The sequence below is a fragment of the Lycorma delicatula genome, chromosome 4, assembly GCF_047948215.1.
Source record: "Lycorma delicatula isolate Av1 chromosome 4, ASM4794821v1, whole genome shotgun sequence".
Taxonomy (NCBI): Eukaryota; Metazoa; Arthropoda; class Insecta; order Hemiptera; family Fulgoridae; genus Lycorma; species Lycorma delicatula.
This window is the reverse complement of record NC_134458.1, coordinates 56951689-56977389: the sequence shown is the minus strand read 5'-3', so window position 1 is coordinate 56977389 and position 25701 is coordinate 56951689. Positions and strand designations below refer to the sequence as shown.

At 30.5% G+C, this 25701-nt stretch overlaps 1 protein-coding gene across 2 annotated transcripts in view; it reads left to right on the top strand.

Moving 5' to 3' along the window:
* LOC142322857 (ribonucleoprotein PTB-binding 1-like) overlaps nucleotides 1–25443 on the top strand; it is a 243124-nt gene extending 217681 nt beyond the window's left edge. The window contains exons 3-8 of one of the 2 annotated variants that reach the window (XM_075361942.1): nucleotides 2545–2792; nucleotides 6782–6964; nucleotides 11172–11265; nucleotides 13047–13172; nucleotides 17246–17409; nucleotides 24358–25443. In XM_075361942.1, the coding sequence (XP_075218057.1) occupies nucleotides 2545–2792; nucleotides 6782–6964; nucleotides 11172–11265; nucleotides 13047–13172; nucleotides 17246–17409; nucleotides 24358–25155 (1613 nt within the window). In that variant the 3' untranslated portion in view covers nucleotides 25156–25443. Of the gene's footprint in view, nucleotides 1–2544; nucleotides 2793–6781; nucleotides 6965–11171; nucleotides 11266–13046; nucleotides 13173–17230; nucleotides 17410–24357 lie in introns of both variants that reach the window. The other variant, XM_075361941.1, reaches the window with a different exon arrangement.
* Nucleotides 25444–25701: the final 258 nt, after the last annotated feature.

Below are 25701 nucleotides of genomic sequence, written 5' to 3'. Positions count from 1 at the left end.
GAATCAGTTAGGAATGAGGAACAATATTCTTGGCATGAATTATTCTATTATTACGAGACTAAAATGTCAATTTACAACCATAGGTCTACATTGTCAGGAAAATTTTAGGCAGTAGAATCATGTAGAGTAAAAAGTATATAGTGATAATCTTTTATAACATTGTATAAAACCACAGAGGGTTTAGTAGATAACTGGAGTGAGTAGATCTAGGTGCAGTTTTTATTACCTGGTACAGAGTTCAGTGATTAAATACAATTTAGTTTTTTAGAAATTAGTTTCAGCAAATAATTCATTAAATCAGGTCTGAGAAACTCACAATATGTGGCCTGAATGCAGCTCATGAAGTTAAAAAAATTTTAATATTTTTACATGTTACACATTTAAAACAAAAAAAAAAAAAAAATATATATATATATATATATATATATATATATATATATATATAATGAACTTTTCTTTGTTATTCTTTTTTATTAAACTTATTTAAACAATGTTGACAACATTTTACAATGTCTGGTGTGGCTGATAATTTCCAATTCAAAAGAGACTGTATTACCATCTTTATTCATTAGCTGCCTTTGAAAAATGGACATTCATAAAATGTTGAGTTTAAATTAATGTGTAAGACAACACAAAAATCAAAGGCATGTGCTTTTACGTCATGATTTATTAACATTATTAAAAGGATAACAAACTGTTATATTAGTGGGAATGTTATTTAGAGTTTTTTATTACTGATTTTCTAGTAATTTATTTTATTATGGTGCAATATTTATTGTTAACTATAGTTACAGTCAAGTTCATTACTTTGAATACAACCAGTACCAGAAAGGCTGTTAAAATCATTTGAGTATCATCAAAATTTTTCATTATGTTTCAGTTATGTTTTATTCTCACCTTCAGTTTCAGTGCATTCTGTATATGTTATTCAACTGTGCGATTGTAAACTGTAAAATAATTACAGAGTTCTATATTTGTTGTCTTCATGTTAGTATAAAGATATTTATTTACTTTTATTGGCATATTTACTGCTTACAAGTGTCAAAGATCTTGTGTGGATAATCAGGTAGTAAGATATCTTTAAAAATAATTATTCAGTATTCAAGTTTGGCAAAATATGATTCTTGTGAAAATGACAGTGATTTTAAAACAGGGATTGTGTTCTCAAATTTATAATTCTGTTCACAGTGATGTGGATACATACATAAATTATAATTTAGGTTAGAAGAGGGATTTCACATTATGTAAACATAGCTGTTACTTATCCATATATTATCTGTTTAATTCCACGTATCCTAACGCGTACACTACAACTTACCTAATGAAAGATACATTTTTCTTTAAAATGGCAAGAAAATTTTAATTACATGTATGGATGTGTGCTTTGGTTTGTGTTATATTGAACTTTACAGATTCAGAATGAACTCTTAGTCTCTTTAGCTGTAATGATGTAGCATATTAAGAATCCAGTATATTGTATTAAACCCACCGGGTTGGTCTAGTGGTAAACGCGTCTTCCCAAATCAGCTGATTTGGAAGTCGAGAGTTCCAGAGTTCAAGTCCTAGTAAAGCCAGTTGTTTTTACACGGATTTGAATACTAGATCGTGGATACCGGTGTTCTTTGGTGGTTGGGTTTCAATTAACCACAGATCTCAGGAATGGTCGAACCTTGAATGTACAAGACTACACTTCATTTACACTCATACATATCATCCTCATTCATCCTCTGAAGAATTATCTAAACGTTAGTTACCAGAGGCTAAACAGGAAACAGAAAGAAAAGAAAGTATATTGTATTAAATTAAATTTGTGTATTCCCCTCAAAACCTGATATTTTCCTAATTCCTTAAATGTCTTTGGATTTAGCATCCTGGAAATCTGGAATCTTGGATATGAAGTAAGGATTAATGTTAATGGTCAATGCCAAGTTAAATAAGCCAGAACTGATCGATCACAGTGGTTAAACAATGCTGGAAGAAGAATTTCTGTGTGCTGTTGGAATTTTTTTAGTGACTAAGCACCACAGAAGTCAAATTCTATTAAGCATATAAAGTCAATACCAGTTATTTTTTAACTGATCCAAATGAATTCTATTTAGGTTATTTGTGAGTTGTGTTCTTGAGCTCGGTGAAAATAATCAGCTCATCAACCCCCATTATTATTAAATTATTATATTAAAGTAATGTATAATATATTAAATTTTTTTTTTTAATTTGTTACTTTTATTTATTTTTTTATTTCTGTTAAAGATCACTTGTAAAAAGACAGATATACAAAAATCTATTGCACATTGTAAGAATAATTTGTTTTCAGCAATTTCAGATATACATGAAATGTATTATAGATCAAGACTTCTTTAAATTAATATGGTAAATAATATTTCATTGATTTTGAAAATAACCATGGCCATAAGTCAAATGTGTTTTTTTGTTAGATTAATATTTCTGGAGCTGGTTTTTTTCTTTGTCTCATTTTTTTATCTATGAACCCAATTTGTTTATAGATATTTAACAATAACACTATATTTTTAATACTTTTTACAGGTGAAAGTAAAGGCTATGGATTTGTTGAATACACGACAAAAGAATGCGCCTTACAAGCAAAAAATATGTTGGATAAAAAACAAGTTGATGGTTGGACGCTTGTATGCGATTGGTTGGATTCAAGTCATGTCACATTCGAATCTCTTCATTCAAAGTGCCTGTATGTTGATCAATTACCAAAAGACTTTCGTGATATGAGTGAATTCAGAAAGATATTTTCACCTATAATTAATCCTCCATACTGCCAGGTGTGTATATATATATATATATATATATATATATATATATATATATATGTAATTATTTCTGAGTAAATACTGTATCATAAATATTTACATAATTCTTTTTCAGTGCTGAGATCATTTTCTATTAAAAAAAAAGACTAGGCTTAGAAGTGGTAAAAAATGTCTTTTTTACAGAACTGATCCAGAAACCAAGTTTCATTTTAAACCCCATTATTTTATCATGAGCATTGAGGACAGTCAAGAATTTAGATGACATACCTTTGACCGCCTTTTAGTACAGTAACATCAGAAGCCACATCTCTGATTTATCTACAACACTACTTTGCATACTGGCGAATGTATTAGCTCCATCCAAACAAAAACCTATATATCTTGTGCAATCAGTTTCATGCCCTTGCATGAACTTGAGAACTTCAAAAATAAATCTGTGGTTGAACAAGTTGGCAGAATCTGAGAATAACATACCTTCGTGAATACCATTGTTTAACTCAGACTTGATGTAACAAATTAATCAATTTAACACCTTATGCATGTATCTAAAGTGAACTTTTTATTCTGCTGATAGGTTCAAATTCTATTTTATTTGACATGTCATTAATTTGGTCAGTAACTGTATCATCTGAGAAAAATTATAGGTTATTATCAGACAATTGTACAACGGAAAATCCCTTCTTTGTCAGTTAGATTGATGTAAGTAGTATCAAGTTTTGTAAAAAATCTGTCACAGAAAAAAAGAGGTGATAGATGTTTGCTGCATGAAATCAACAAACTCCGTAAGCAGTGTTCAACACATACTTCTGCCACAAAATCCCATTTCTTTGTGATTCTCAGTTATAGTGTATGATAAGTAGTTTTCTTGAGTTAGGTTTTTTCTGTCTTTTTTTGATCAAATACTCAATTTAGAGACTTCAAGAGCAGACTCAGAGAATCATTTATGGTCCTCAGACCACAATTTATGAAATCCTGTTCTAAAATGCACTATTAATAAATGATCCCTCTTGTCATTCATTAATTGAACATTACATTGATAAATCTGGTAATATTTTTATCCATGAAACTTGTGCTTTTTTCTAAGCTTAGCAGACAAGGTAGGTTTCAAAACACAACTGCTTATATACAGTATTTAATATATCTGAAAAAAATATATATATCTATAAAAAAAATTATAAAATTTGAATGTTGTATTTTTAAAAATACTGTAAAACTATATTACTTGTTTTAAATGAAATTTGATCTGTCGGTTGACTCTAGTTTAATAATCATTCCATTTTGTATCTAGAAATATTTGATATTCGTTTTTAAAAATGCATTATTAATATGACTAAGTTAAACTATATTATAACATATACAGAAATGAAGTACAGTAAGTCTAAGTTTTGTAAGCATAGTTTTTGTGCAGATTTGGAGGAGTATTTTAAACATGGGTGAGGAACTTTACTATTGCAGCACTGAAGTGAGGTGAAATGTGCATGCCTGGGTGCATATACCATGTGTCTTTCTGCAGGCAGAAGCCTGTCTCAATGGGACTTATAATAGGATGGAGGGGAATGAACTGCTATGCAGTTCATAACCTTCCCCATCCTATTTACTCTCACTACTCCCTCCCTCACTTCAACATTTAAAAGAACTAGAGACAATAAAAGTGAACTACTGTGCATCAACCAACTGCACTTACAAAACTTAGGTGTACTGTACTCTCTCTGTTGCGTCTTTAAAGATGTGTAAATTACACAGTACAAATTTGCATTTTATAAATTGGAAAACCTAATCTTTAATTTTAGTGTTGAATCTCTTGATTGCTATATACTGCACATATTTATTGTATTTTAATGTTAATATGTTTAATAAATATTTAGAATAAAATATTTTATAATACGCATTCAAGTTCATATTTTAAAAATTAAATGCTTCTTTAAAATGATTAGTTGCAAAATAAAATCTTCTAAGGTTGATAACTACACGTATAGGTCTGTTACTGGAATAATTTATTTTTTATTATTATAAGATACAATAGTGTGGTACAGCTACTTTCTTACCTTTCTGAAAGGATTTTTTAATTTGAACAAAATTAAAGATAAAAATAATATTTGAAATGATTCAAATACTTTATAGACATACATTAGTGTTGGAATCATATTATTGTATGTCTGAATGTTTTGTAGATAATGTATTTTGAATTATGCATTAAAGAATAATTTTCCTGATGAATTACAACACTTGATGAACAAACACTATCATTAACATTTATTATCATACACTCAGTTTTATTTCATTGACATTATCTGGCTTCCAAAATTTTGGTTCGATTAGAGCAAAACTTATGCACTGTTAAATGCGTAACAATTTTTCTGTTGTTTATCATGTATTCTGTTAATAGCTTGCAATAGAATTCTTAACATCAGTATTCTTAAAAGTCATATTAAATGAGATAAAACATTTAAGCCGAGTCCAAATTAGTTAATTTGGGTTAAGCTCACTACAGTACAGAGGAAATCTAAACACAGTTTCCTCTTTGTCATATTTTGCCAGTGTTTTAATAACATATAAATTGTATTTTTCTATGACATTACTCGCAGGATTTAACATCTGATCTTTAAATGTATTTTCAAACGGATTGTTTTTTTAGCTACTCCAAGCTTTTCTTTTTTCTTTTAGCTATGAAGAATTTGGAATCTTTTTTTATGTTCTGAGAGATCTGACACATTTCCTAAAATGTATTACAGAATTGACTTTATGAAAAGTAAAGATGTTAATCCTTTTAAGTAATATACATCCAATTTTACATGATATTTACCAGTTTTTTAATATTTTTATTTGATTTGAAATAATTGGTGTTAATTCTAGATATATTCAATCACTATTAATACAGGTCTACCACTTTTATTATAATTTGTATATCACTTATCAGCCATTGTTTTATTAAGAATTTATAGTGTATAAGAAATATAATTTTTGATGTTACAGTTTCGCCTTTCCAGACAAGGGTTGTTTTGTTTGGTTTGCGTTCATCAAAAATAAAGTTTTTTCTTGCATATAACTTGGTGGTTTCTAAATACTTTGTTTTCTATAGTACTCTATGGTCTCTTATCAATTGTCCTAACTCCTTAGATACCTAAAAATCTTTTCTTTTTTTATAAAAAAAACACTGTAATTTGTTGTAATCACATAAATTGAATGTCTTCAATATTATAAACTACTTTCAGAAGTTTTTTGATAATCGAAGAATTCATTAATTTACCTTCTGCTTTATTGTATTTCTATCAGTAAAGAATTTTTGCTAAAAAACATTTTGCAGTTTTTAACTATTATTATAAGATTGAAGGTTTTGGATTATTGCACAATTCTAGATTATGATATTTCTCTTTTCCTAGCTTTATTAACATTTAGTCTTTATTGCTTGTGAAGAGGTCGCATTCATAAAATTACTGCATACTTCACTTTCTGATTTGCAAGCATTTAAAATTATCTTCTCTTCATCATAAGTAAACTCAATTTTTTTTTTCTTTTGGAGTACTATAACTTCAGTAGTTTTTGTCATAGACTTGTAAATGATATTTCACTAATTCCACTTGAATCCCAGCAATAATTCCCATTAATAAATGATTTCAGTAAACATTTACTCAGAGTTACTCTGTAGTATAAAAATAAGTCACTTTAGCCAAAGGTAACTGGTTATCGCTAGGACCTATTTAATGAAGAGATTACACAAGACAAGAATGTGTAGTATAGGCAGGAGCTGAGTGTTCAGTAATATTAACATCTGTCATATAAACATCAGATAACATTGTTTACTGTTACAGACTCATTTATTTAAATACAAATACTATATAGTTAATTAATTGAATTTAATTGATTGACTGACATCCATATTCGAGTGCTGATAAATTGCAACATTAGTAAAAAATTTAGATTTTAAATTGTTGTGAATTGAAATAAATTATAATCTCTGAATTATTTTGCAATTAAATAAATCGACTACATTTTGTTTACAGATTGCATTAAAAAATGGTTGCCCACAAGACTGGGGATTAGTAGAATTCAGCAACTGGGAGGATGCTGAAGCAGCGCAGATGACTCTTAATGGATACAACCTAAGGGGACAGCAAATCCGTATTAGTTATTATATACCTGGAGTTCACGCTATCAATTTGTATCTTAAACTTCTAAATGACCCGGTTAGAAATTTTACTCTTAAGAATACTTACTGTGACTGTGTGTATGAGATGCTATCTAAAAGTTCCCAAAATTAACTTATAAAAAGATTAATTATGTTAAAAATTATTGGCTGCCTTCCCTTTAAAAGTACTTTCTGCTTGGACAGTGCAATTCCAGTATTTTTCCAATGGAACTCTACAAATTTTTGGACACTTCACAGTAATTGATGTGTGGAGAGTGCGTTGTCTTTGTTGAAGAACTAAGATTTGTTGCACTTTTTGTCTGGTTGTTTGCATCTGATCCCCTCTGAACTGCCTCAGAATGTCACAGCAGGTTTGTCCATTTGCAGTTTGTTGTGGTGGAAGAAACTTTTTGTGCTGATGCCATCAAAATCAAAAAAGTGATTCAACATCGACTTGATTTTACTTCTTTGCCCATGGTATTGCTGCACTCCACTATTGCAATTATTGATGTTTCATTTAAGGGTAGCTGTAAACTCATGGTGATGGCACCATCAGTAATGATGCTGAAGATGGAAGTTTGGGTTAGTTTCAGAAAGTTCTTTTATCTCAGTATAGACTTGAACACGCTGCTCTTTTTTGTTCAGTGCCGAATAGCCTTAGAACAAATTTTATGTTATTACACTTCACGTTAAGCTCCTGCACAGAATTTACTGATGAGTATTGTGCAATTGGCCTACAAACTTGGAAACATCATGGATTGTTCTTCTTTAGTCTTGCAGAATGGCTTCATGCATTTTTGCTACACTTGGAGGTGTGTTTTTGGTCAAACACATGGATGACAAGAACACTTTTCACATTTGACTAACTGTTGCCCGTTTTAAAAATGAGTATACCAATTGAATGTCTAGCACAAAACTTTCCAAATACTTGCCTGAATATTTGGTTGGTTTCTGTTGCTATCTTTAAGTTGTTAAGTTTGGAACACAATTTGATGCAAATTTTATACTCTTTTTGCCATTCGTTTTCACATGATTAAAACAGGCACACCATTAAAAAGCTAACAAAAAACAAAAGCACAAATCTACATGGCAAAAGGCCACTTACTTGGTCAGTTGACTGACAGGAAGTGCATCTTGCACTATCTAGTACCATGCAGCTGTTCTATGATCAGTTTTGTACTGCATTCCAATTTGAAGAATTTCTGGATTGCTCCTAGTATTGCAATAGTAATTGTCTGTATTTAATGATTAGCTAAGGAAAAAAATACATATCTAATGATGACTTAACTTTGTTCCAAGGTAATTTGTTATTAAACTTTCATTAGTATCAGCCTGAAAAGCTTTTACAGTGTTAGGTTTCATATTTTTTTTTGTTTATAAGCATTTATAATTATATAAAATATTTTACCCTACTAAATCAGTTAATAATAAAGGACTTACCTTGAAATTGCTTTAATGTTATTCAAAAGACTTGTTCAGTGATTAAATATTAAAAAATAAAAATCCATTAATTTTTCATATTTTTTTTTTTAATTTCACTGTTGTCATGACAATGTGAAAACAATTTTAAATGTATGAGGAGAGTTTCTCCAAATAATGTTTATCACTGTATATTTCAATGTGACAAATGCAATTGCCTTCATTTTCATGTAATTCAAACTTGTTCATGATTCCAGAAAATTATAAATGCTATAAAAGAAATGAAAAATTGTAAAGCTTGTGGCGAAGATCAAGTATTCACAAAATTGTGGAAGAATGGGAGCTGTAATTCCCTCATACAATCGCACAGTCATTTAAATAAAATGTTGGTTAACGAGAAACTCCCAGAACACTGGACAACAGGGATTATTCACCTTCTATTCAAGAAAGGTGACAAGATAGATCCGGATAACTACAGAGGAATTACTCTGCTGGATTGTACATATAAAATTTTGTCACGAGTAATCCTAAACAAAATTCAAAACACACTGCAACTGCAATTAGGTGAATACCAAGGAGGTTTCAGACCTTACAGAAGTTGTCCCAACCAAATTCTAACATTGAATTTAATCATGGAATATTTCAAACTAAGATCCAAACAGCTTTTCATAACATTCATTAACTTTTAAAAAGCCTGTGACTGTGTACATAGAGAAACATTACTGAACATTTTTAGGAATTTCGGTTTACACCCAAAACTAGTAAACATAGTCAGGCTAACAGTAAGAAACACAAAATCTAAAGTAAAATTCTGAGGAGAAATCTCTGAATCATTGACCATATAAACTGGATTAAGACAAGGTGAGATGGTCTTTCGCCTTTATTATTTAATATCAATCTCGATTTTATCATGAAAAAATGGTTAAAAGAACATCCACAAAATGTAAAGTTCGGCAACGGTGAAAAAAAAAAAGGAAAATCGTCTAGGATTTGCCAATAATTGCCCTTTTAATATGGAAGAAATCAAATAATAAGTTTAGGAAAAAGTGTGGGAAAAATTAGGTTAAAAATTTCATATGACATAACAGAATTAATCGCTTTAGATCTATTATGCATAAATAAAATAAGAATTAACAATAAAGAAATTAAATTATTACAAAAATATAAATACCTGGGTCAAAAGTGAGAAACGCCAACTTCTAACCAAATCAACATTAATAAAAATGTCCTTCCACAGACACGAAAATAAGACATTATAAGAACATCGGTCATTTTACCAAACGCACTTTATACTTGTATTCTAATTTTAATTATAATAATAATTCTAATTTTTAATTAGAATTAAAAATGAAGGTAAAAGTGACTAAACAGTTAAAACAGAACATAGAATTATCAGAGCTTACATAAATAAAAATTACAAAAAAGATAGAGTATGGCAAATCGCTACTAATGAAATGGTTTATAAGAATATTAAGAACCGATTATCAGTTTGATGAAAAATCATAGAATTTCCCACTTCTTCCGTATTATGCAGGAAAATTAGTTATTAAAACAACTTGTAACCAGAGCACTTTGTATGAAATCTGGCGGGAGATATATTATGGAAATTAAAGAAGATCTAGAAGAGATTGGACTGAAAATTGAAAATGCAACAAGTAAACCAAAGATTAGAGAAATTTTAAACACCAAATATTTTTACATGGACAAACTCCGGAAAAGTGAGGATTATGGACGAGCAAAGAAGGTCAAGATCCAAGAATATGTAGAAACAGTCAACCGACAAAATCCAAAGAAAACGGACCAAAAATTGACTAAGGTGATTCTCTGCGGTTAAATAAGCAAAAAAGAAAGTATTGCTACATTTTTTAACTATCTACATTGAAAACTGCAGCGTATATGCTCTTGTTTAATTTAGTTTTGGTTCCAGAATCTTGCCTGGGAATTTACACGATACCATGCTAAAATAAACTATAGGATTGTTTTATGTGTATTTTTTAGATGTTGGGTTTTTTTTTAGCATTTTTTATGACATAACAATGTCAGTATGTCTTGAACATTGATGTTGCTGTGCAGATCATTGAATCCGCAGTAGTAATAATATAAATGGATATACATTTGTTCAATATGTCTACAATGTGGCTATGAATGAATAAAAATCCATGACTAGAATTTGAGAGTATAAAATATGTGTGGTAAGCCCAGAAAACGTTGAACTGTAGGGTAATACCTTATGTAATGAAAATTAAGGAATAACATATTCTTATGATTAGAATATATAATATTACTTAGTTTTAAGAGGTATTTTTTGTTTTTAAGGAAAAATAATTTTATTTCTAAGTTGTGTGAGTCAGTGTATATATAATTATGAAGATGTTTTATGAAGAACAGGTAATTGAATCTGTTGCTTTCTTTTTACAAATTAAAACACTCGAAGTACTAGAGATTCCTCCAGTAAAAAGATGAAAAGTGCAATTTGTAATGTTGACAGTTGATTATTTTTCTATGGCGATATGTTTGTAGGCACAATACATTCAAGTCCAAAGAAGACCAACAGGAGATCACTTCATTTTTCATGTCCCTTATTATGTTCATTGTTCTTGAGAATGGCTGTTATTTCCAGGAATGACTAGTGTCACATATGGTAGTCCACAGTCATTAAGGTTATGGCTTTTTACAACAGATAAGAATAATGAAGTCTGCTGCTTGAATCCCCTTCTTGGGCTTTTGGGGAAATAGTTAATTTATCTAAAATAGTGAAGTAATTTTTAATTAAATTTGTTGCATATTTGTTGAAATAAACCAACTTCTGTGAACTTATTCTGTTTTTTTTGTTTTGTTTTTTAAAGGGACCAAAAGTAAAAACTGGTGGCTTGTTGCCTGATCCATCTGGTCAAGTTATTATCCAGTCTTTACAGAATCTCTTCAAGCAAAATCCAATTTGTAAGTTTTTATTGTTTTGCATATTTATAAAAAGGCATGTATGAATATAAATAAAGCATTACTATATGCTGAAAATAAGCTATGCTAATACAAAATTGAAAAGGGGGAAAAATAGTAAGAAATGCTCAAGAACCGTTAAAAAAATAAAAATTTGAAATGTATCTATGTTGAACAAGACTACTATGGTGGGTAGATCATGCTATCTCACTCCCCACTATAATTCCTTATCTTTGATTTCTTTTTATCATGTTATGTGGTCAGTTATGTATTGTGTTGTTTGGGTGCAGGCCTTACCCTGCTAGGTTCTCAATGCTGAAAATTCTAGGATCTGAAAAGACAGTCAGTCCATCCTGGTATCTGATAAGGTAGCCTTTGGACTATGCTAATCTCTATAAAAATAAAAATGAAAATTGTGAAAATTTTGATTGTTATATAATCATTCTCAAAAAATACTGAAGAATATTTTAGAGTAAATAAATTTAAAAAGCAATTAAGTGTAATTGTTAAGAATACCTTTAATCTGATATTGACATGCTGTCCTGAAAATCAATACTTATAATAAGATTAAGTTAAAAAACGGATCCAAACTGTCATAGATTGTATTGTAGCGACTATCAAATGATAATTTTTAAAATAATGTTAATTTTGTTTGATGTTAATATTAATCTTTTTTCTCCTCTAATTTACTACGTAGGTTTTTAACTATTTTTATTTAATAAAATTCAACATAGAGTGATCATTGTATTACAATGTGTACTATAATTTATCTTTCTACTTATGATTTTATTTAGTTTTATTATTTTGATTTTTCTTTTTTTATGAAATACTGGAAATAAGTGTAAAATAGTAATTTTAAGGGAAAAGTGAAAGTAGTAAGGGAGAACACAATAAAATTAAAGTGGATAAATTGTATTAGAAATTTTTATATCGCTGTGATAAGCAGTGTAATATAAAATAAGTTTGAAATAATTTGTGACAGTTGGATGACAAAGTGGGATAAAATAAATAAACAATGGTTTTCTATAAGAAAAATACTAGATATGCCAGCTGGCATCTTGTTATAAACATTTTAGTAAAAGGGATGCCTTTTTCAGGTACGGTTACTCAAACCCAAGCTTGTGTGTAACAAATATTTTGAAAAAAAGAATCCAAAGCATCAAATAGCCGACTCAATTCTTTAAACAACAATACAACATTGTACAAACTCTATGGTGCCATCAATAAAGTAATAGCCAAGTATAATGGGAAAACTAAATATTGTTTCTACTCAAAGGATAAAATATGAAAGACATCTATAGTAATGAAAGTAGTATTCACGTATAAATTTTTCCAGAAGGTTGGACTTTTTAATGCTATTCTTTTTTTTTTAAAATGTAACCCCTACAGTTAGTTGTTATTTTATTGGTTAAAAAATTCCCATCCTGTAAACTTACTGCAACTTTATTTTAAAATATGTTTAAAGAAGTTTTTTTTTAAATAGGGTAGTTATATGAAACACACAAAACAAATAATTTTTAATTAGTAACATGAATAAAATAAATTTTAAATAAAAAACTATTAGTTTCACTAAATGTTATTTCTTTTGATTTTTACCAAATTTCATTACCGACAAAGTAACAAAACTTCAGTCATCCTTGTTAAATCATGTTTAATGTATTTGTGTGATAACAGTTTGTGCTCATTATATTTGATGAATCTGATTGTGACTTACTATAATAATTATTATGTAGATGTGGCACAGTTAATAAAAATTATCATTTTACTTTTATTTGTTATAACAGTTGCTCAAAATCTTCAAAATATAATACTAGGTCAGATACAGGCGTCTCAGAATGGAGAAGTTTTGGATGGACAGAAAAAACCACCTGGGGGACAAGTACCGATTAATGGAACTTCTATTCCCAAAGGTAAATTAAATTGATATTTTTATTGTTGTGGATTATTTCTTTTCTTGACAATAAAAAAGCAGTTTTATGCTCTTTATGAGGATGGTGCTCGATTAATTAAATTTAAGTGATTTCTGCGATTACAAGGTTATGCAGCATACTTTTTAATTTATATTTTTATTATCTCGCATACTTTCATTTATATCATACAATATTACTTAAATGCTATTAAATAGCTGATCAGACAAAAAACCGAGTTTTCTGGTTTGTCTTTATATGGTTGTTACTTATGGTTCAGTTAGATTTATCTCGTTTCTGAAAATAATTATTTGTTTAAATTCATCATTTACATTCATGAATTGATATATTAACTTATCTGAAGAGTTATCCTCCATTAAAGGTAGATTCTAAAATAACAAAGAATATTACTCAAACAGTAATTCAAAATTAATTTTTTTGGAATCTTAGAAACATTTAATTTCATAGAAATGTATACAAGAGTGAGTCAATAATTATCTGTAGTGTATCAGAATTTCTGTTTCTATCAGCAATACTATCATTTTGCACACAGGTACTATGAATTGTTTCTGACATAAAAATGGGTAGTTTTGAATTCGGTAAGTCAGTTGTATTGTTGCGACCCTTATGTTAATCGTGGCTATTCTGCTTTCTGTTTGCACCAAAGAAGAGCAGTGTTCACTAATCCATTTTTTTTTCTGAAGGTCATCAGGAGCCAAAATGTGTAAGATTTTTAGTAGAATATGGGATCACTGATTTACACAATGGACTATCTATAAGCGGATTAAAAAGTTTTTAAATGGTCGCACAAGTTTTACCCTTGCCGAAGGAGCCGAACACCGTTCTATGTTTATAACTAATGACAACGTTGAACATTTATATGTCATGGTCTCAGTAACAGAGTGAAGTAGCAAATCAGTTACAGCTCTGTGTATTAAATTATCCGCAATAGACTTAACTTTCATAAAGCTTGTGCAAGGTGAAACCTGAAACGACTCACAGTGCCGCATAAGCAAATGTGCTTGGACATCTAAACAAAATTTGGCTTGCTACGATAAGAAGGTGATACTTTCCTGGACAGAGTCATCACTAGTGATGAAACGTGGATTTGCTGTATCGAGACAAAGAGTGAATGGAGACTTCCATAATCATTTGCCAGGAAAAATTTCAAAAGTCAACTGTCAGCAGGAAAATAGATGTTTACAATCTTTTGGTGGCTCAACAATAAACTGTTGATTAACAGTGAAACGTTTATTTAGAAGTCTGGATGGTATACTGCTCCTCAGAAAGTTCTGTGCATTCCATGTGGAAGTTGAAATCTTCCAGAAAATAAAGTTTGAATCGATTCATCTGTGATCAAGAACAGAAGGAAGTGGTGAAGGTGTGGTTTGTTGCTCGACCAAAAACATTTTTTTCTGACAGCATAAAGAAGTTTGTGCATCAATGGAGTGCATTGAAAAGGAAGGGTATTTTGATAAAAAATGATATTAGTTTTTTTATTTTTATTGGAACAAAGTTTATAGCTTATTACAGATAATTATTGATTCAACCTCTTCGATTGTAAAAATCTAAACAAAAAGTCAATATACTGTAGCTGTGTTTTAGTATCAGACATTTATTGTTTTGCAGATCTATTTCTTTAACCCCTTCCCACTCCTTCTTCCTTCACAAAAACTTTGGTATTTTGCCTATATTTTCTACATAATTGTGTTTCAGGCAATTTATTATGACTTTATATAAGTTTAAGCATCCTTTTTTCATGAAAATATTAAAAAATTATCTTGTATTTTGTGTAGCAGAGGTACCAGCTATCTTATTTTTTCATTTTATTGCTATAAGCTGAGATAGCTTTTCCAGCTATCTCATGGGCTAAATTACCAATGCTACTTTTATAAATAATATTGGAATACTAAAAGAAGTCAAAATTACTTCGAAATAAATAATTTATTAACTTCATTAAATATTAACTAAAACTACTAACATTATAATCTTTCAGTTTTTTAGTAACACTAATGGTGATAACATCTACTATTTAGACATTTGTTATGCTTTTGTCCTTGATGGTTGGTGATGAAAATTATATAGAACTACTTAAGCGATAAGTTGGATTAAATATAATGTTTTCAAAACTTACATCATAATGTTTTAGTTTCTCTCGTGTTGATATCGGCTGACTTTATTGCTGGATAGATATTTTTTTCTTGGTTAGATAGACATATATTTAGAATATGGTGAAAGAGTGTATTTGAATTCTGTATTCTGTATATTGTATTTGAATTCTGTCTGGTCATATCATTCTTATAGGAGTACATTATAATGTTTGAGTATGTTAGACATCATTTTTTTATGTATGTGAAGAATATGAAGATTACTGTCGATGATAGTGGTTTTATGATTTCGATCTATGAGATGAATGATATTACTGTGTTGTGTAGGTTTTTTATAAGTTCATTGTATTCTTATTTAAAACTCTATTCTGTTTGATAAATTTAGAACACTGTGCAGTTGAAAAAGTTCAGCTCTTATATTCCTGGCCATCCTGGTGTTTGGGAGTTGTGTTTTATGTCTAATGATTTATCTAGTTAACCTAAAGGCCAAATTTACTGTAATTATGTAAAATATGTGATCTATTTATTAAACCTTTAAGTCTTGTTTATGTTTGTTATTATGATATATTTTATATTTGTTTCTCCTCATTTGTTTAATTTGTTAGTGTAGAGGTATGCCAGTAAGCATGGTGCTATAGCATTTATGTGTGCTAGGTATTTTATAATGCTGAGATGTAATGGATTTTCAGGTGATATGGGTGTGTTGAGCAGTTTGTAAGTCACTTATAAAAGCATTTAATGTATGGTCACGTAATTGGTGTTTAATGTATAGAATGGGATCTGTTATTATTTTTTTGTTGGTTGCCTTTGATGATTTTGAAATTTAGAAAATTTATTTGTTTATTGAGTTCATATTCAGCTAAACTTTTAATTTATGGTGACATTAAATGTCATGAAATATTTATAACATTAAACATATAAAATTTGTGTATTTAGAACATTCCTTAAAGTTTTTGTTTCACCAAAACTGGCCAAAAATCAAGAAATAATATTAATCAAGAGCACTTTTTGACAACTATGTATGCTATTGTATTGGAAATAAGGAAGGGGGTTAAAGTTTTGTCATAACATTTTCAGCTTCTTGCAGTTATAATAGATCGTAATTTTTTCCTCCTAACTTTGACATTGTTTAATTATAAGTATTTGAATTTGGTTAACAATAACCCTTGTAATGTTCATGATTTAATTTGTCTGTGCAATCCCTTGGTAGTTTTTGACAAAAGATGTTTTTCTCATCAATGAAAAGTTATCTCATTTTATATATCTTGTAACCCACCCTTTACTAGCTTTAAAGTATTTTAAAAAGGTATTTAAAGATCAGGCTATTTCTAAAGCTTGGCACGTAAGTACTTTATGATGAGTAACACAATAACAGTTATTTCATAATTTTTGAATGTACTTAAGAAGTTCTTTTCCTTTTCCCAAAGATAAATTTTTTCTCTCTTTCACTCCCTGTAAATTAATACTATTATTAGTAAAGAGGGCATCCTTTTGTATTTTACCAGTTAGACATGTTCTTCAACTAGAAGTGTTTTCTTCCAGCTGGGTGGTAGTCATATTTTCCGTGTACTGAAACAAAAGAAGTTATCTTCTATACTTGGTCAAATGAACTTATTTTTCCAATATATGAGATAAAAACTATGAAAAGTTTTGTATTATATAGTAAATGAAGTTTATCATTTTTGTTAAGGATATTTGTATTCAAATTTACAAAATTAGGAAGAAATCACAATATTTTGTAAATATTAAAATGTAACTTATTTACAGAAATCTGTTGGAAAACTTACAAGGTATAGAATCCTGTGTGTAACATTAACATTTTTCAGTTTCTTTATATTCTGTTGCATGCAGTTTTTAGCATAAAATTTATATTGATTCTGTATTGTGAAATAGGTCTTATATTAAATTATTATTAAGCAATTTGCATGAGAGTCCTATTGATTCAATTGATAGATATGGTTGTGGAAGGTGGCATTGGAGAACCTGGGGTTTGTAAAGGATTCCGTAGCGGAGAAGGCCACAAAGGGCCTGGACCAGGTGGGAAGAACGGGTTACAGCCAAGTGTTTCACCGCATGCTACTCCACCGAATCCAAATTCTTTTTTGAAGCCACCACCACCTCCTGCCCAGAAGGTAAGTTTAAGAAAATAAAACATAAGGTTATTTAATTAGCTTTATTACAAACTTATTTTAGATACTGAGCGTACAGAGTGGTGCACAGATACAGGTGATTTAAAAAAAAATAAAATAAAATTTAACCGTGTTTTCACACTATTATGACTACCATATGGTCAAAACTGAGCCATATATTATTAATTCTTTAAAAAAATAATTTCTTACTGATAACTTACTGTAGACAGCAATGTCAGTACCTTAATTAATCCTAAAATTCATTTATGCTATGAGGACAATGAGAGAACACTTAGCCTCTTAAAATCCCCATAAAAAAAAAATTGTGTATTGTAAGATATAATGATCTCACAGACCAAATTATATCATTCTGAAAAATGATGTGATTCCAAAAAAATGTTATTAGTAGAGCCAGTAATTGATAATCAATTGCAGTTGCAGTAGTTTGATTTTGCTGAAACCATATGGTGACACTAACTTGATAATTATCCAGTTATTGTTGAGAAGTAATTGAGTCAGTTATTGAGAAATGCTGTGCCGTTCTTAAATCACACTAAATGCTCGGATATTTCCAGTTGGGAAGTATATGACTATGATTTCGTCTGATGAAAGTGCACATCATATTGCCAATTTTGTACTGTGCAGTGGTCACTGGTGTAAAATTGTTTGTGGGAGAGAAGCTTCTGTTTATTCATTATAACCGTTTTAATAAAGCAGGCTTTATCAGACATCTAAAAATTTTCAGGAAATTTTAGTTTTCATCACCGTTTGGTAAAATATTTTCAGCAAAAAAAATTTGCATTAAAATATGAAGCTCGGCTGATAAATTTTGCACATATATGTGTAGCATAGGAATGAAAAGAGATATTGGAATGAAATAAAAAATGAATAAAAGTACAATACCTTAGCTACAAAATGCAGTATTTATTTTTCAATATAATCCCCATTTACACTGATAAACTTTTTCCAACATGTGACAAGTTTTTTCATTCCATCACTGAAAAATTCTGCCAGTCTTTTTCGGATCCTAGTGCCCACAGCTTCTTAACCTCATCATCGGTGATGTAATGATTACCTTTGAAGTCCCTCTTAAGATGAGGGAAGAAGTGGAAGTCGCAAGGAGCCAAATCCAGCGAGTATGGTGGATGCAGAATAGGCTTAAACTTCAGCTTGCAGAGAGCCATAAGAGAGTTTGCGTGGTACCTATCCTGCACAGATTTTACAGTAACCCAATCACTCAATAATATGACCTACTCATTCCTTAGATGTGCCTAACTGAATTGTGATGCGTTGCTGGGTGATTCACCAGTTACTTTGAAGCAAATCTTCCACCTGCTATCGATGTTTCTCACCAGTCACAGAAACTAGTCGTCTGGTGTGAGGTGCATCTTCAATTGTCGCTTTACTAGTTTCACATACGTGAAATTCGATGCCCACCTATTCACAGTACTTTTGTTCAACAGTTTCTCTACCATAAACTGCTTTCAAACGATGAAAAATATTCTTAGTATTCATACTTTTTGCTATTAAAAATTTGATCACTGCACACTGTTTTAACCGTGTTGACTTATTGGCCGTACTCGACTCCATTTTAACTGCTACGGAAAGGAAACCAGTAAACAGGTTTCAATGCATTATCGCAGATTTGTAGAGGGGGATTTTAGCTATCATGTGCTGCATGCCCAACTTGATAGTGACTTTTGTCTCTCCATTGCACTAGTATGCAAAATTTATCAGCCGAGCCTCATATGTGTTTTCATTTCCTGTACCACTTGAATCTTGTTCAATTAAAAACTTAATCTAGGGCCAATTTTCTGCCTAGAGTGCAATAAGACAAGGCTAGTGACATACAATATCCCTTACAGAATTCTCTAGACAACTTTAGGAATGAGTTATAATAATTTCTTTCTTTTTGATATTTTTATCAGACCTAGGTGATTTTTAATACACTTAACACATAGCTTCAAAATTTTTACTGTGTCTTTAGGAGCTGATGGAACCAGATCACATCACCAAAGTTACAAGTGACAATCAAATTATTGTTGCACTGTTTCATAATCATTTTTATAAAATGCTTTTATTATACCAGGTGTGTAAATAAATTTTTTTTCATTTGATAGCTATGGGAAAGATCCAGAAGATGGGAGAATGGGTCCAATATGAACTGAATGAAAGACAGCAAGAAAACCAAAAAACCACTTGCGAAATGCTGCTTGCCAGGTACAAAAGAAAGTCATTTTTCCATCGAATTGTACAGGTGATGAAAAGTGGATGTATTTCGAGAATCCTAAGCATAAAAGATCATGGGTAACTCCAGGCAAACTGTCAACATTGATTTCAAAGTCAAATCGCTATGGAAAGAAGACAATGCTTGTGTTTGGTGGGATCAGAAGGGTGTGATTTATTATGAGCTGCTAAAACCTGGCAAAACCGTTACTACTGAATGCTACTGACAGCAAATGATCGATTTGAATCGAGCATTGCTTGAAAAATGACCAGAATATCAAAAAGGCAACACGAAGTGATTTTGCTTGGTGATAATGCACCATCGCACACAGCAAAACCAGTCAAGGAAATGATTGAGGCGTTCAGTTGGGAAATACTTTCACATGCGGCTTACTCACCAGATTTGGCTCCATCCGACTATTATTTATATGCACCAATGGGACACACACTTCCTGAGCACCACTTCACTTCTTATGAAAATGTACAAAAATGGCTCGATGACTAGTTTGCCTCAAAAGAGCAACAGTTTTTTTGGCGTGGCATTCATAAATTTTCAGAGAGATAGTAAAAATATATAACTAGCGATGGGCAGTATTTTGAATAAAATATTTTTTATCATTTTCATGCAATAAATGTGTAATTTCTATAAAAAAATTCTGGTTTCATATTTACACACCTGGTAAACATGCAGTGCATTCCTGAACAATGCCTCGTTATAACTAAATGACTGACTAGAGAACAAAATGACATCATGGAGTTCTTTTTACTCAATTTATGGCTGTGCAACTAATGAGTAAAGAAATTGCCTATTCCTTTTTGTCATCCTCTATTACAGGATTAAGAAATAAATACATACACTATAGAGCTGTAAAGCTGTTAAAAGTTATAAATGACTTGCTTTCAAATTAATGGATTAATTCCTCCAAAGGTTGCTGGGAATTAATTGGTCAGCATATTTGTTTGAATTTCCAGAAACATTGCTGTTAGTGACTTCCTACACAGTGTTACTGCAAATTCTTACAGAGAAATGCTGATAATTAACTTCAACATGCCTTTGGAAGGCATCCATTAATTTAAAAGCCAGTCACTTATAAGTTGTAATAATTTAAAAATATCATGTTTCATATTGCTGTTTAATGAATATTGTAGAGCATTATTATCCTAACTGTTCAGAATTAAGGTTGTCAATAAAATTGCATTATCAATAATGGATTATTTTGAAAAAAATATAATTTTGTTTAAAAATACCGTTTAATTGCTTCATAAGTAAGTAGAGTAACGTAATGAGAAAGTGAACAGTAGTGTAGCGATAAGTGATCCAGTTATTCAGGCTAAAGCCAAGAATTTGCTTAAATGATAAGAAATTATAAATTTAAGGTCATCATTAAAATGGGTGAAAAGATTGAAATGGAATTTTTTTTACACAGACTCAGGAGAAAGACTTATCATTTACTCAGAAGCTCAATATTCTCATCGGAAAAGTAAACTTGCATAGAAAAATATCCATAGCAGAGTGGTAGCATATTGGCCTTTCATCCGGAGGTCCCGGGTTTGAATCCCAATCAGGCATGGCATTTTTCATACGTTAAAAATTTCATTTCCATATCCCATGCTCAAGCTTCAACTTTGTGTGATGAACATCAAGCCAAAAAAAATAAAAAATAAAAAACCAAAAAAAAAACCAAAAGACGTATCTGAATTATGTTTTTGACACTTATGAAGGTCATAGGGTTATTCTATAACTGCACTCCCGACAACCGAGGAGATCCATGCTTCATTGGAAAACAGAATAAAGAGTAAGTGATGATTTTTAAACACGGATGATCCAGAAAAGCTTCTTCCTCTAATGATCAGGTGATCTTAATCTGCTCTTCCGCATTGCTTTTAAAAAAGCAAAATCTTTTCCTTCAGTATACATCTGAACATAAAGTATAGGATAACTGCTGATGGCTTTGAAAAATGTATAAACTATGTAAAAGATTTTCTTTGGAAAAAGAAAATCGCTATATCTATCAATAATTGTTATATCCATTCTTCTGTTTGTACCATTTTTAAATCAAGTTTATTGTGGATTAAGTGATTGTCTGCAAAGACAGTGATACGTGAAACAAAAAATCTGAATGAACATTCTAGCATTCCTTTTTCCTGCATTAGAGAGTACAAATAAGAACATCCATATTAGTAATATCAGTAATGAAACATCAATGAAGAAATCATGATCAAAATTTGTAAATCTGCTAGGGTTAGAAAGTTGTAATAAAGAGGATGATAAGGAAGTAGAAGATGACCTGTCCCTAATTGTGCAAAAGGATTACAAGTGTGAAAATACTAGTTACATTTATTTTAAAGGTTAAGAAACTGGATATTGGAGTCAGTCCATTTTCAAATAAATTGAAAATTAATATTTTAAAACTCAAATATTTAAAAAACTAAAATTAATTATATGGATAAAACCAGTAAAAATTGCAGCATACCTTATCTTTGGAAATAAGTCAATAGATACCTGTGATAACTTTAGATTTTCATATTACATATTCTTTATTATTTATTCTTTATTTGTACTGTTTTAGTTCTTCATTAGATATTTCCTTATCAAATTAATATCAAAGATACTGTCATAAAGTTAAAAATGTCATTTATATTTTTAAAGGTGGCCTATTATTGAAATATTAAAAATTTATTGCTTAATGAATTTCTTTTTTTGTCCCCATTGTGTACTTTCACAGAGATCTGTCCTTCTTCAGAGCACTTTTTTTTAATAAGACAAAGTAATAAAATATGTCAAATTTTAAATCTTTGTAAATGGTTGTTTATTATCGCTCTGAAATCCAAAAGACCTGTTCTGAAGAAGCAAAGATCTCTGTGAAAGTACTCAATGGGAACAATAAGAGTAAGCAGTAAATGATAAATTTTTAATTAATTTCAATAAATTAATATATTCTGTTGAATGGATTCAATTTTTAAAATTATTTATAGGCCTATTATGTTTCTGTAGCACAAGGAGCATCGACTAACATCGTACTTAAAAATGTATTGCTTCACAAAATTTAAGTGATATTCATTACTCGCTGTGATATTTTTCATTAATTTGAGATTTTGTTTATTTCAGAAGTTGTTCACTTGAGTTTTGAATTTGTACATGTCACTTCGGTAACAGTATAGATTTGTGTGTAAAATGATCATTTTTTTAGAAAAATAATTTTTCTGAAACCTTATTTGTCTTATATTTAAAGACCTGCCTATTTCTTTATGAAAGTGAAAATTGAGACGGACAGTTTTGATAGCTCAAAGTACCAGATGAAAGTTCACTACTTTCCTTTTTATAGATTTTTAATTTAAAAGAAAGACTAATAAATCACATGATTCTTACTAAAAGAAAACTAAAAGCACAAGAAACAGGTCAGATAAAGTAAAACTAGAAAAGGATCATTGGTTACCGTAATTGCATCTCTTGGTAAGTTTTCCAGTTATTTGATGTGGAATGTTGAAGGTAGCCAAGAGAAGTGAATTACAATGTCTTGATTGGTTTGAATGAAACAATTTAAAAACTCTGTGCAGATTGTAATAGTAAATCATGTACTACTTGGCCATTTGGTTTCTGTAAAAAAAATTATTTATGCGGTTTTAAATTGTATATTATTCATTAACATGTTTAATTACAAAATTTAAATTATAAACCACTTGATGTTAATGAACAAATTATTCCATTCTGGTATCGAGCACTCTCAATCTTCTATTGAAACATACCATTATTATGAGATAAGTATGGTTACAACAGGCAAACAAAAACAATGACACTTATTTTAAGCTATATTAAAATAATATTAATATAAAAAATACTTACCTCAATCAATAACGAGGGACATCAACCTAAAATAAACAGCGCATAAGATATAATAGTAGTTGAATCAAGAGTGACCACAGACACGAGGATCTAAATTGTACTGTGCAATCAACCCGAGATGACCACTGGATTCTATAAGCTTCAGTCCCTGTTACACATGTAATTTCTCTGTCGCTCCCCACCCCTGCAACTGCTGTTGCTTCATGATAATCAACAAATTTCTTTAACCGCCACAGCGGTATTAATGATCTAAATCAAAATAGATTAAACTTAAATCCATTACTATTGTTAATATGACAGAACACTGGCATAACAGAAGTACATGTGGGTTGGGTGTGTCATCAGAACACACTAACGGTATTATACTTAGTATTCCTCTTTTCATCTACTGGTTTGGCCATCTTCTTGACCATGTAACATTTAACGTTTTGAGATATTCAATTAAAGTCTGACCGAACAGTGTGCTCTGATCAGGAACCAAACAGCAATTAAGATATGGCTGTTATCCCTGGTAACATCACAACTCTATGAAGTGGTGCAATGAATCATTGCTTTATTAAAAATAAAATCCTTGTTCAGCTACCAAGAATTAGACTACATCAATCTACATTTTTTAACCGCCAAAACTAAACTTTTAAAAGTTGTCCATAAAAATCATTTATATCAGATTCCTATTCTTAAATTTTATTTTGTCAATTTTAGTTAAAAGAATTGAAGTTGAGTTTGACTTTCTAGCCAAAATCTGAAATATAACTGTTCTTCTCCTATGTTATTTTTCTTACTTTCAAGTAATTATGTGGTTTTAATTATTAATATTTTAGTAATAGTGTTTATGAATTTAGATGAGTATTTTTTAATGTACTTTATTTTATTTATTTCAGCTACCTCTACTTAGCACACCGACAGCGGGTCGAAGAGTTAGTCTAAGTCCACCATCAGGTGAAGTGACTCCAGTTCCAGAAGAAAATTATTGGCCAAATCTACTCGGTCAGTTGCGAACAGCTCCTCCACAACCTCATCCACATAATGGCTATCCCACTAGTTTACCTCCTCCTCCTCCTCCTCCTCCACCACCTACAATGCGAGTGAGTGCAGAACCACCGACTCGTACATTCAGCATGCCTCCTCCAAATTATATAACTGCAGATGGAACAGTTGATGTCCAGCAAAGTATTCTCAATCTGCTGAGCAACCCTCAAAATCTTCAACAATTTTTAACAAGTCTTCATTCTCTTGGGCAATCGACGACCGCTGCACCTCCTACTTTTACGTATCCTCTGAGCACTATCCAGCCAGGAGTTGAAGGATGGGGAACCCCACCCCACCATCTTCCTCGCTCATTACTAACCAGTCCTATACCTATGGCTGTTCCTCCAAAACCACCAATTTTTCCAGCAGCCACTGCCTGGGCCTCCCCTACATTTTTACCTTCACCCCCTCCTCCACCCCATCAACCTATCTTTTCTCCCTTTGAATCGCCTGGTTTAATCTGGTCTCAAGCTGCGACACAACTTATTGCTTATCCTCAGCCTAATCCTATTATGACCCCTATAGGTCAGAAAAGAAGACTTCTCCCATCCCCTGAACCGAGCCCAGAAGGTAATTACATTGGCCAGCATTCTCAGGGCATAGGTGGTCACTATGCAGATTCATTTTTTAAAAGAAAAAAGAAGCATTAGATTTTGTATTCTTTTTTCCTTTGAGACAACGCCAAATATGGGTTAATGTTTTACATTGCCGATTTTGTTGTGCCTCTTGGAATGGCACTAAACACAAGTATTTGTAATTCTTTAATGTGGATTATTTTACACTTGTTTATTATAAGCGTACGTATGTTGTAAATAAAAATTATTTGTATTTCTGATAATTTAAATGTGTAGATTAGTGGTAATAAAATAAGTTCGATAGATATAATATTATTGTCAGTTTTTTTACTATATAACCAATGAAGGGGCTGAAAGTAAGGAGCCTCTCTCACTGGTATTAATGGACCATATTTATATATATATATATATATATATATATATATAATTATTATTATTATTATTAGATATTAATAAAGGATCAATTTTTTTTTTTGTAACTTTATGGTGTTATATTGTTGAGACTGCAAAACTGCTACTTGTAAAACAATTGCTGAATTAGTTCAAGTTTATGAAAGGAAGATGATCCCAGAAGGTTTATTACAAAACAGTATTACCTTATTGTTTATTTTATAAAAAGCT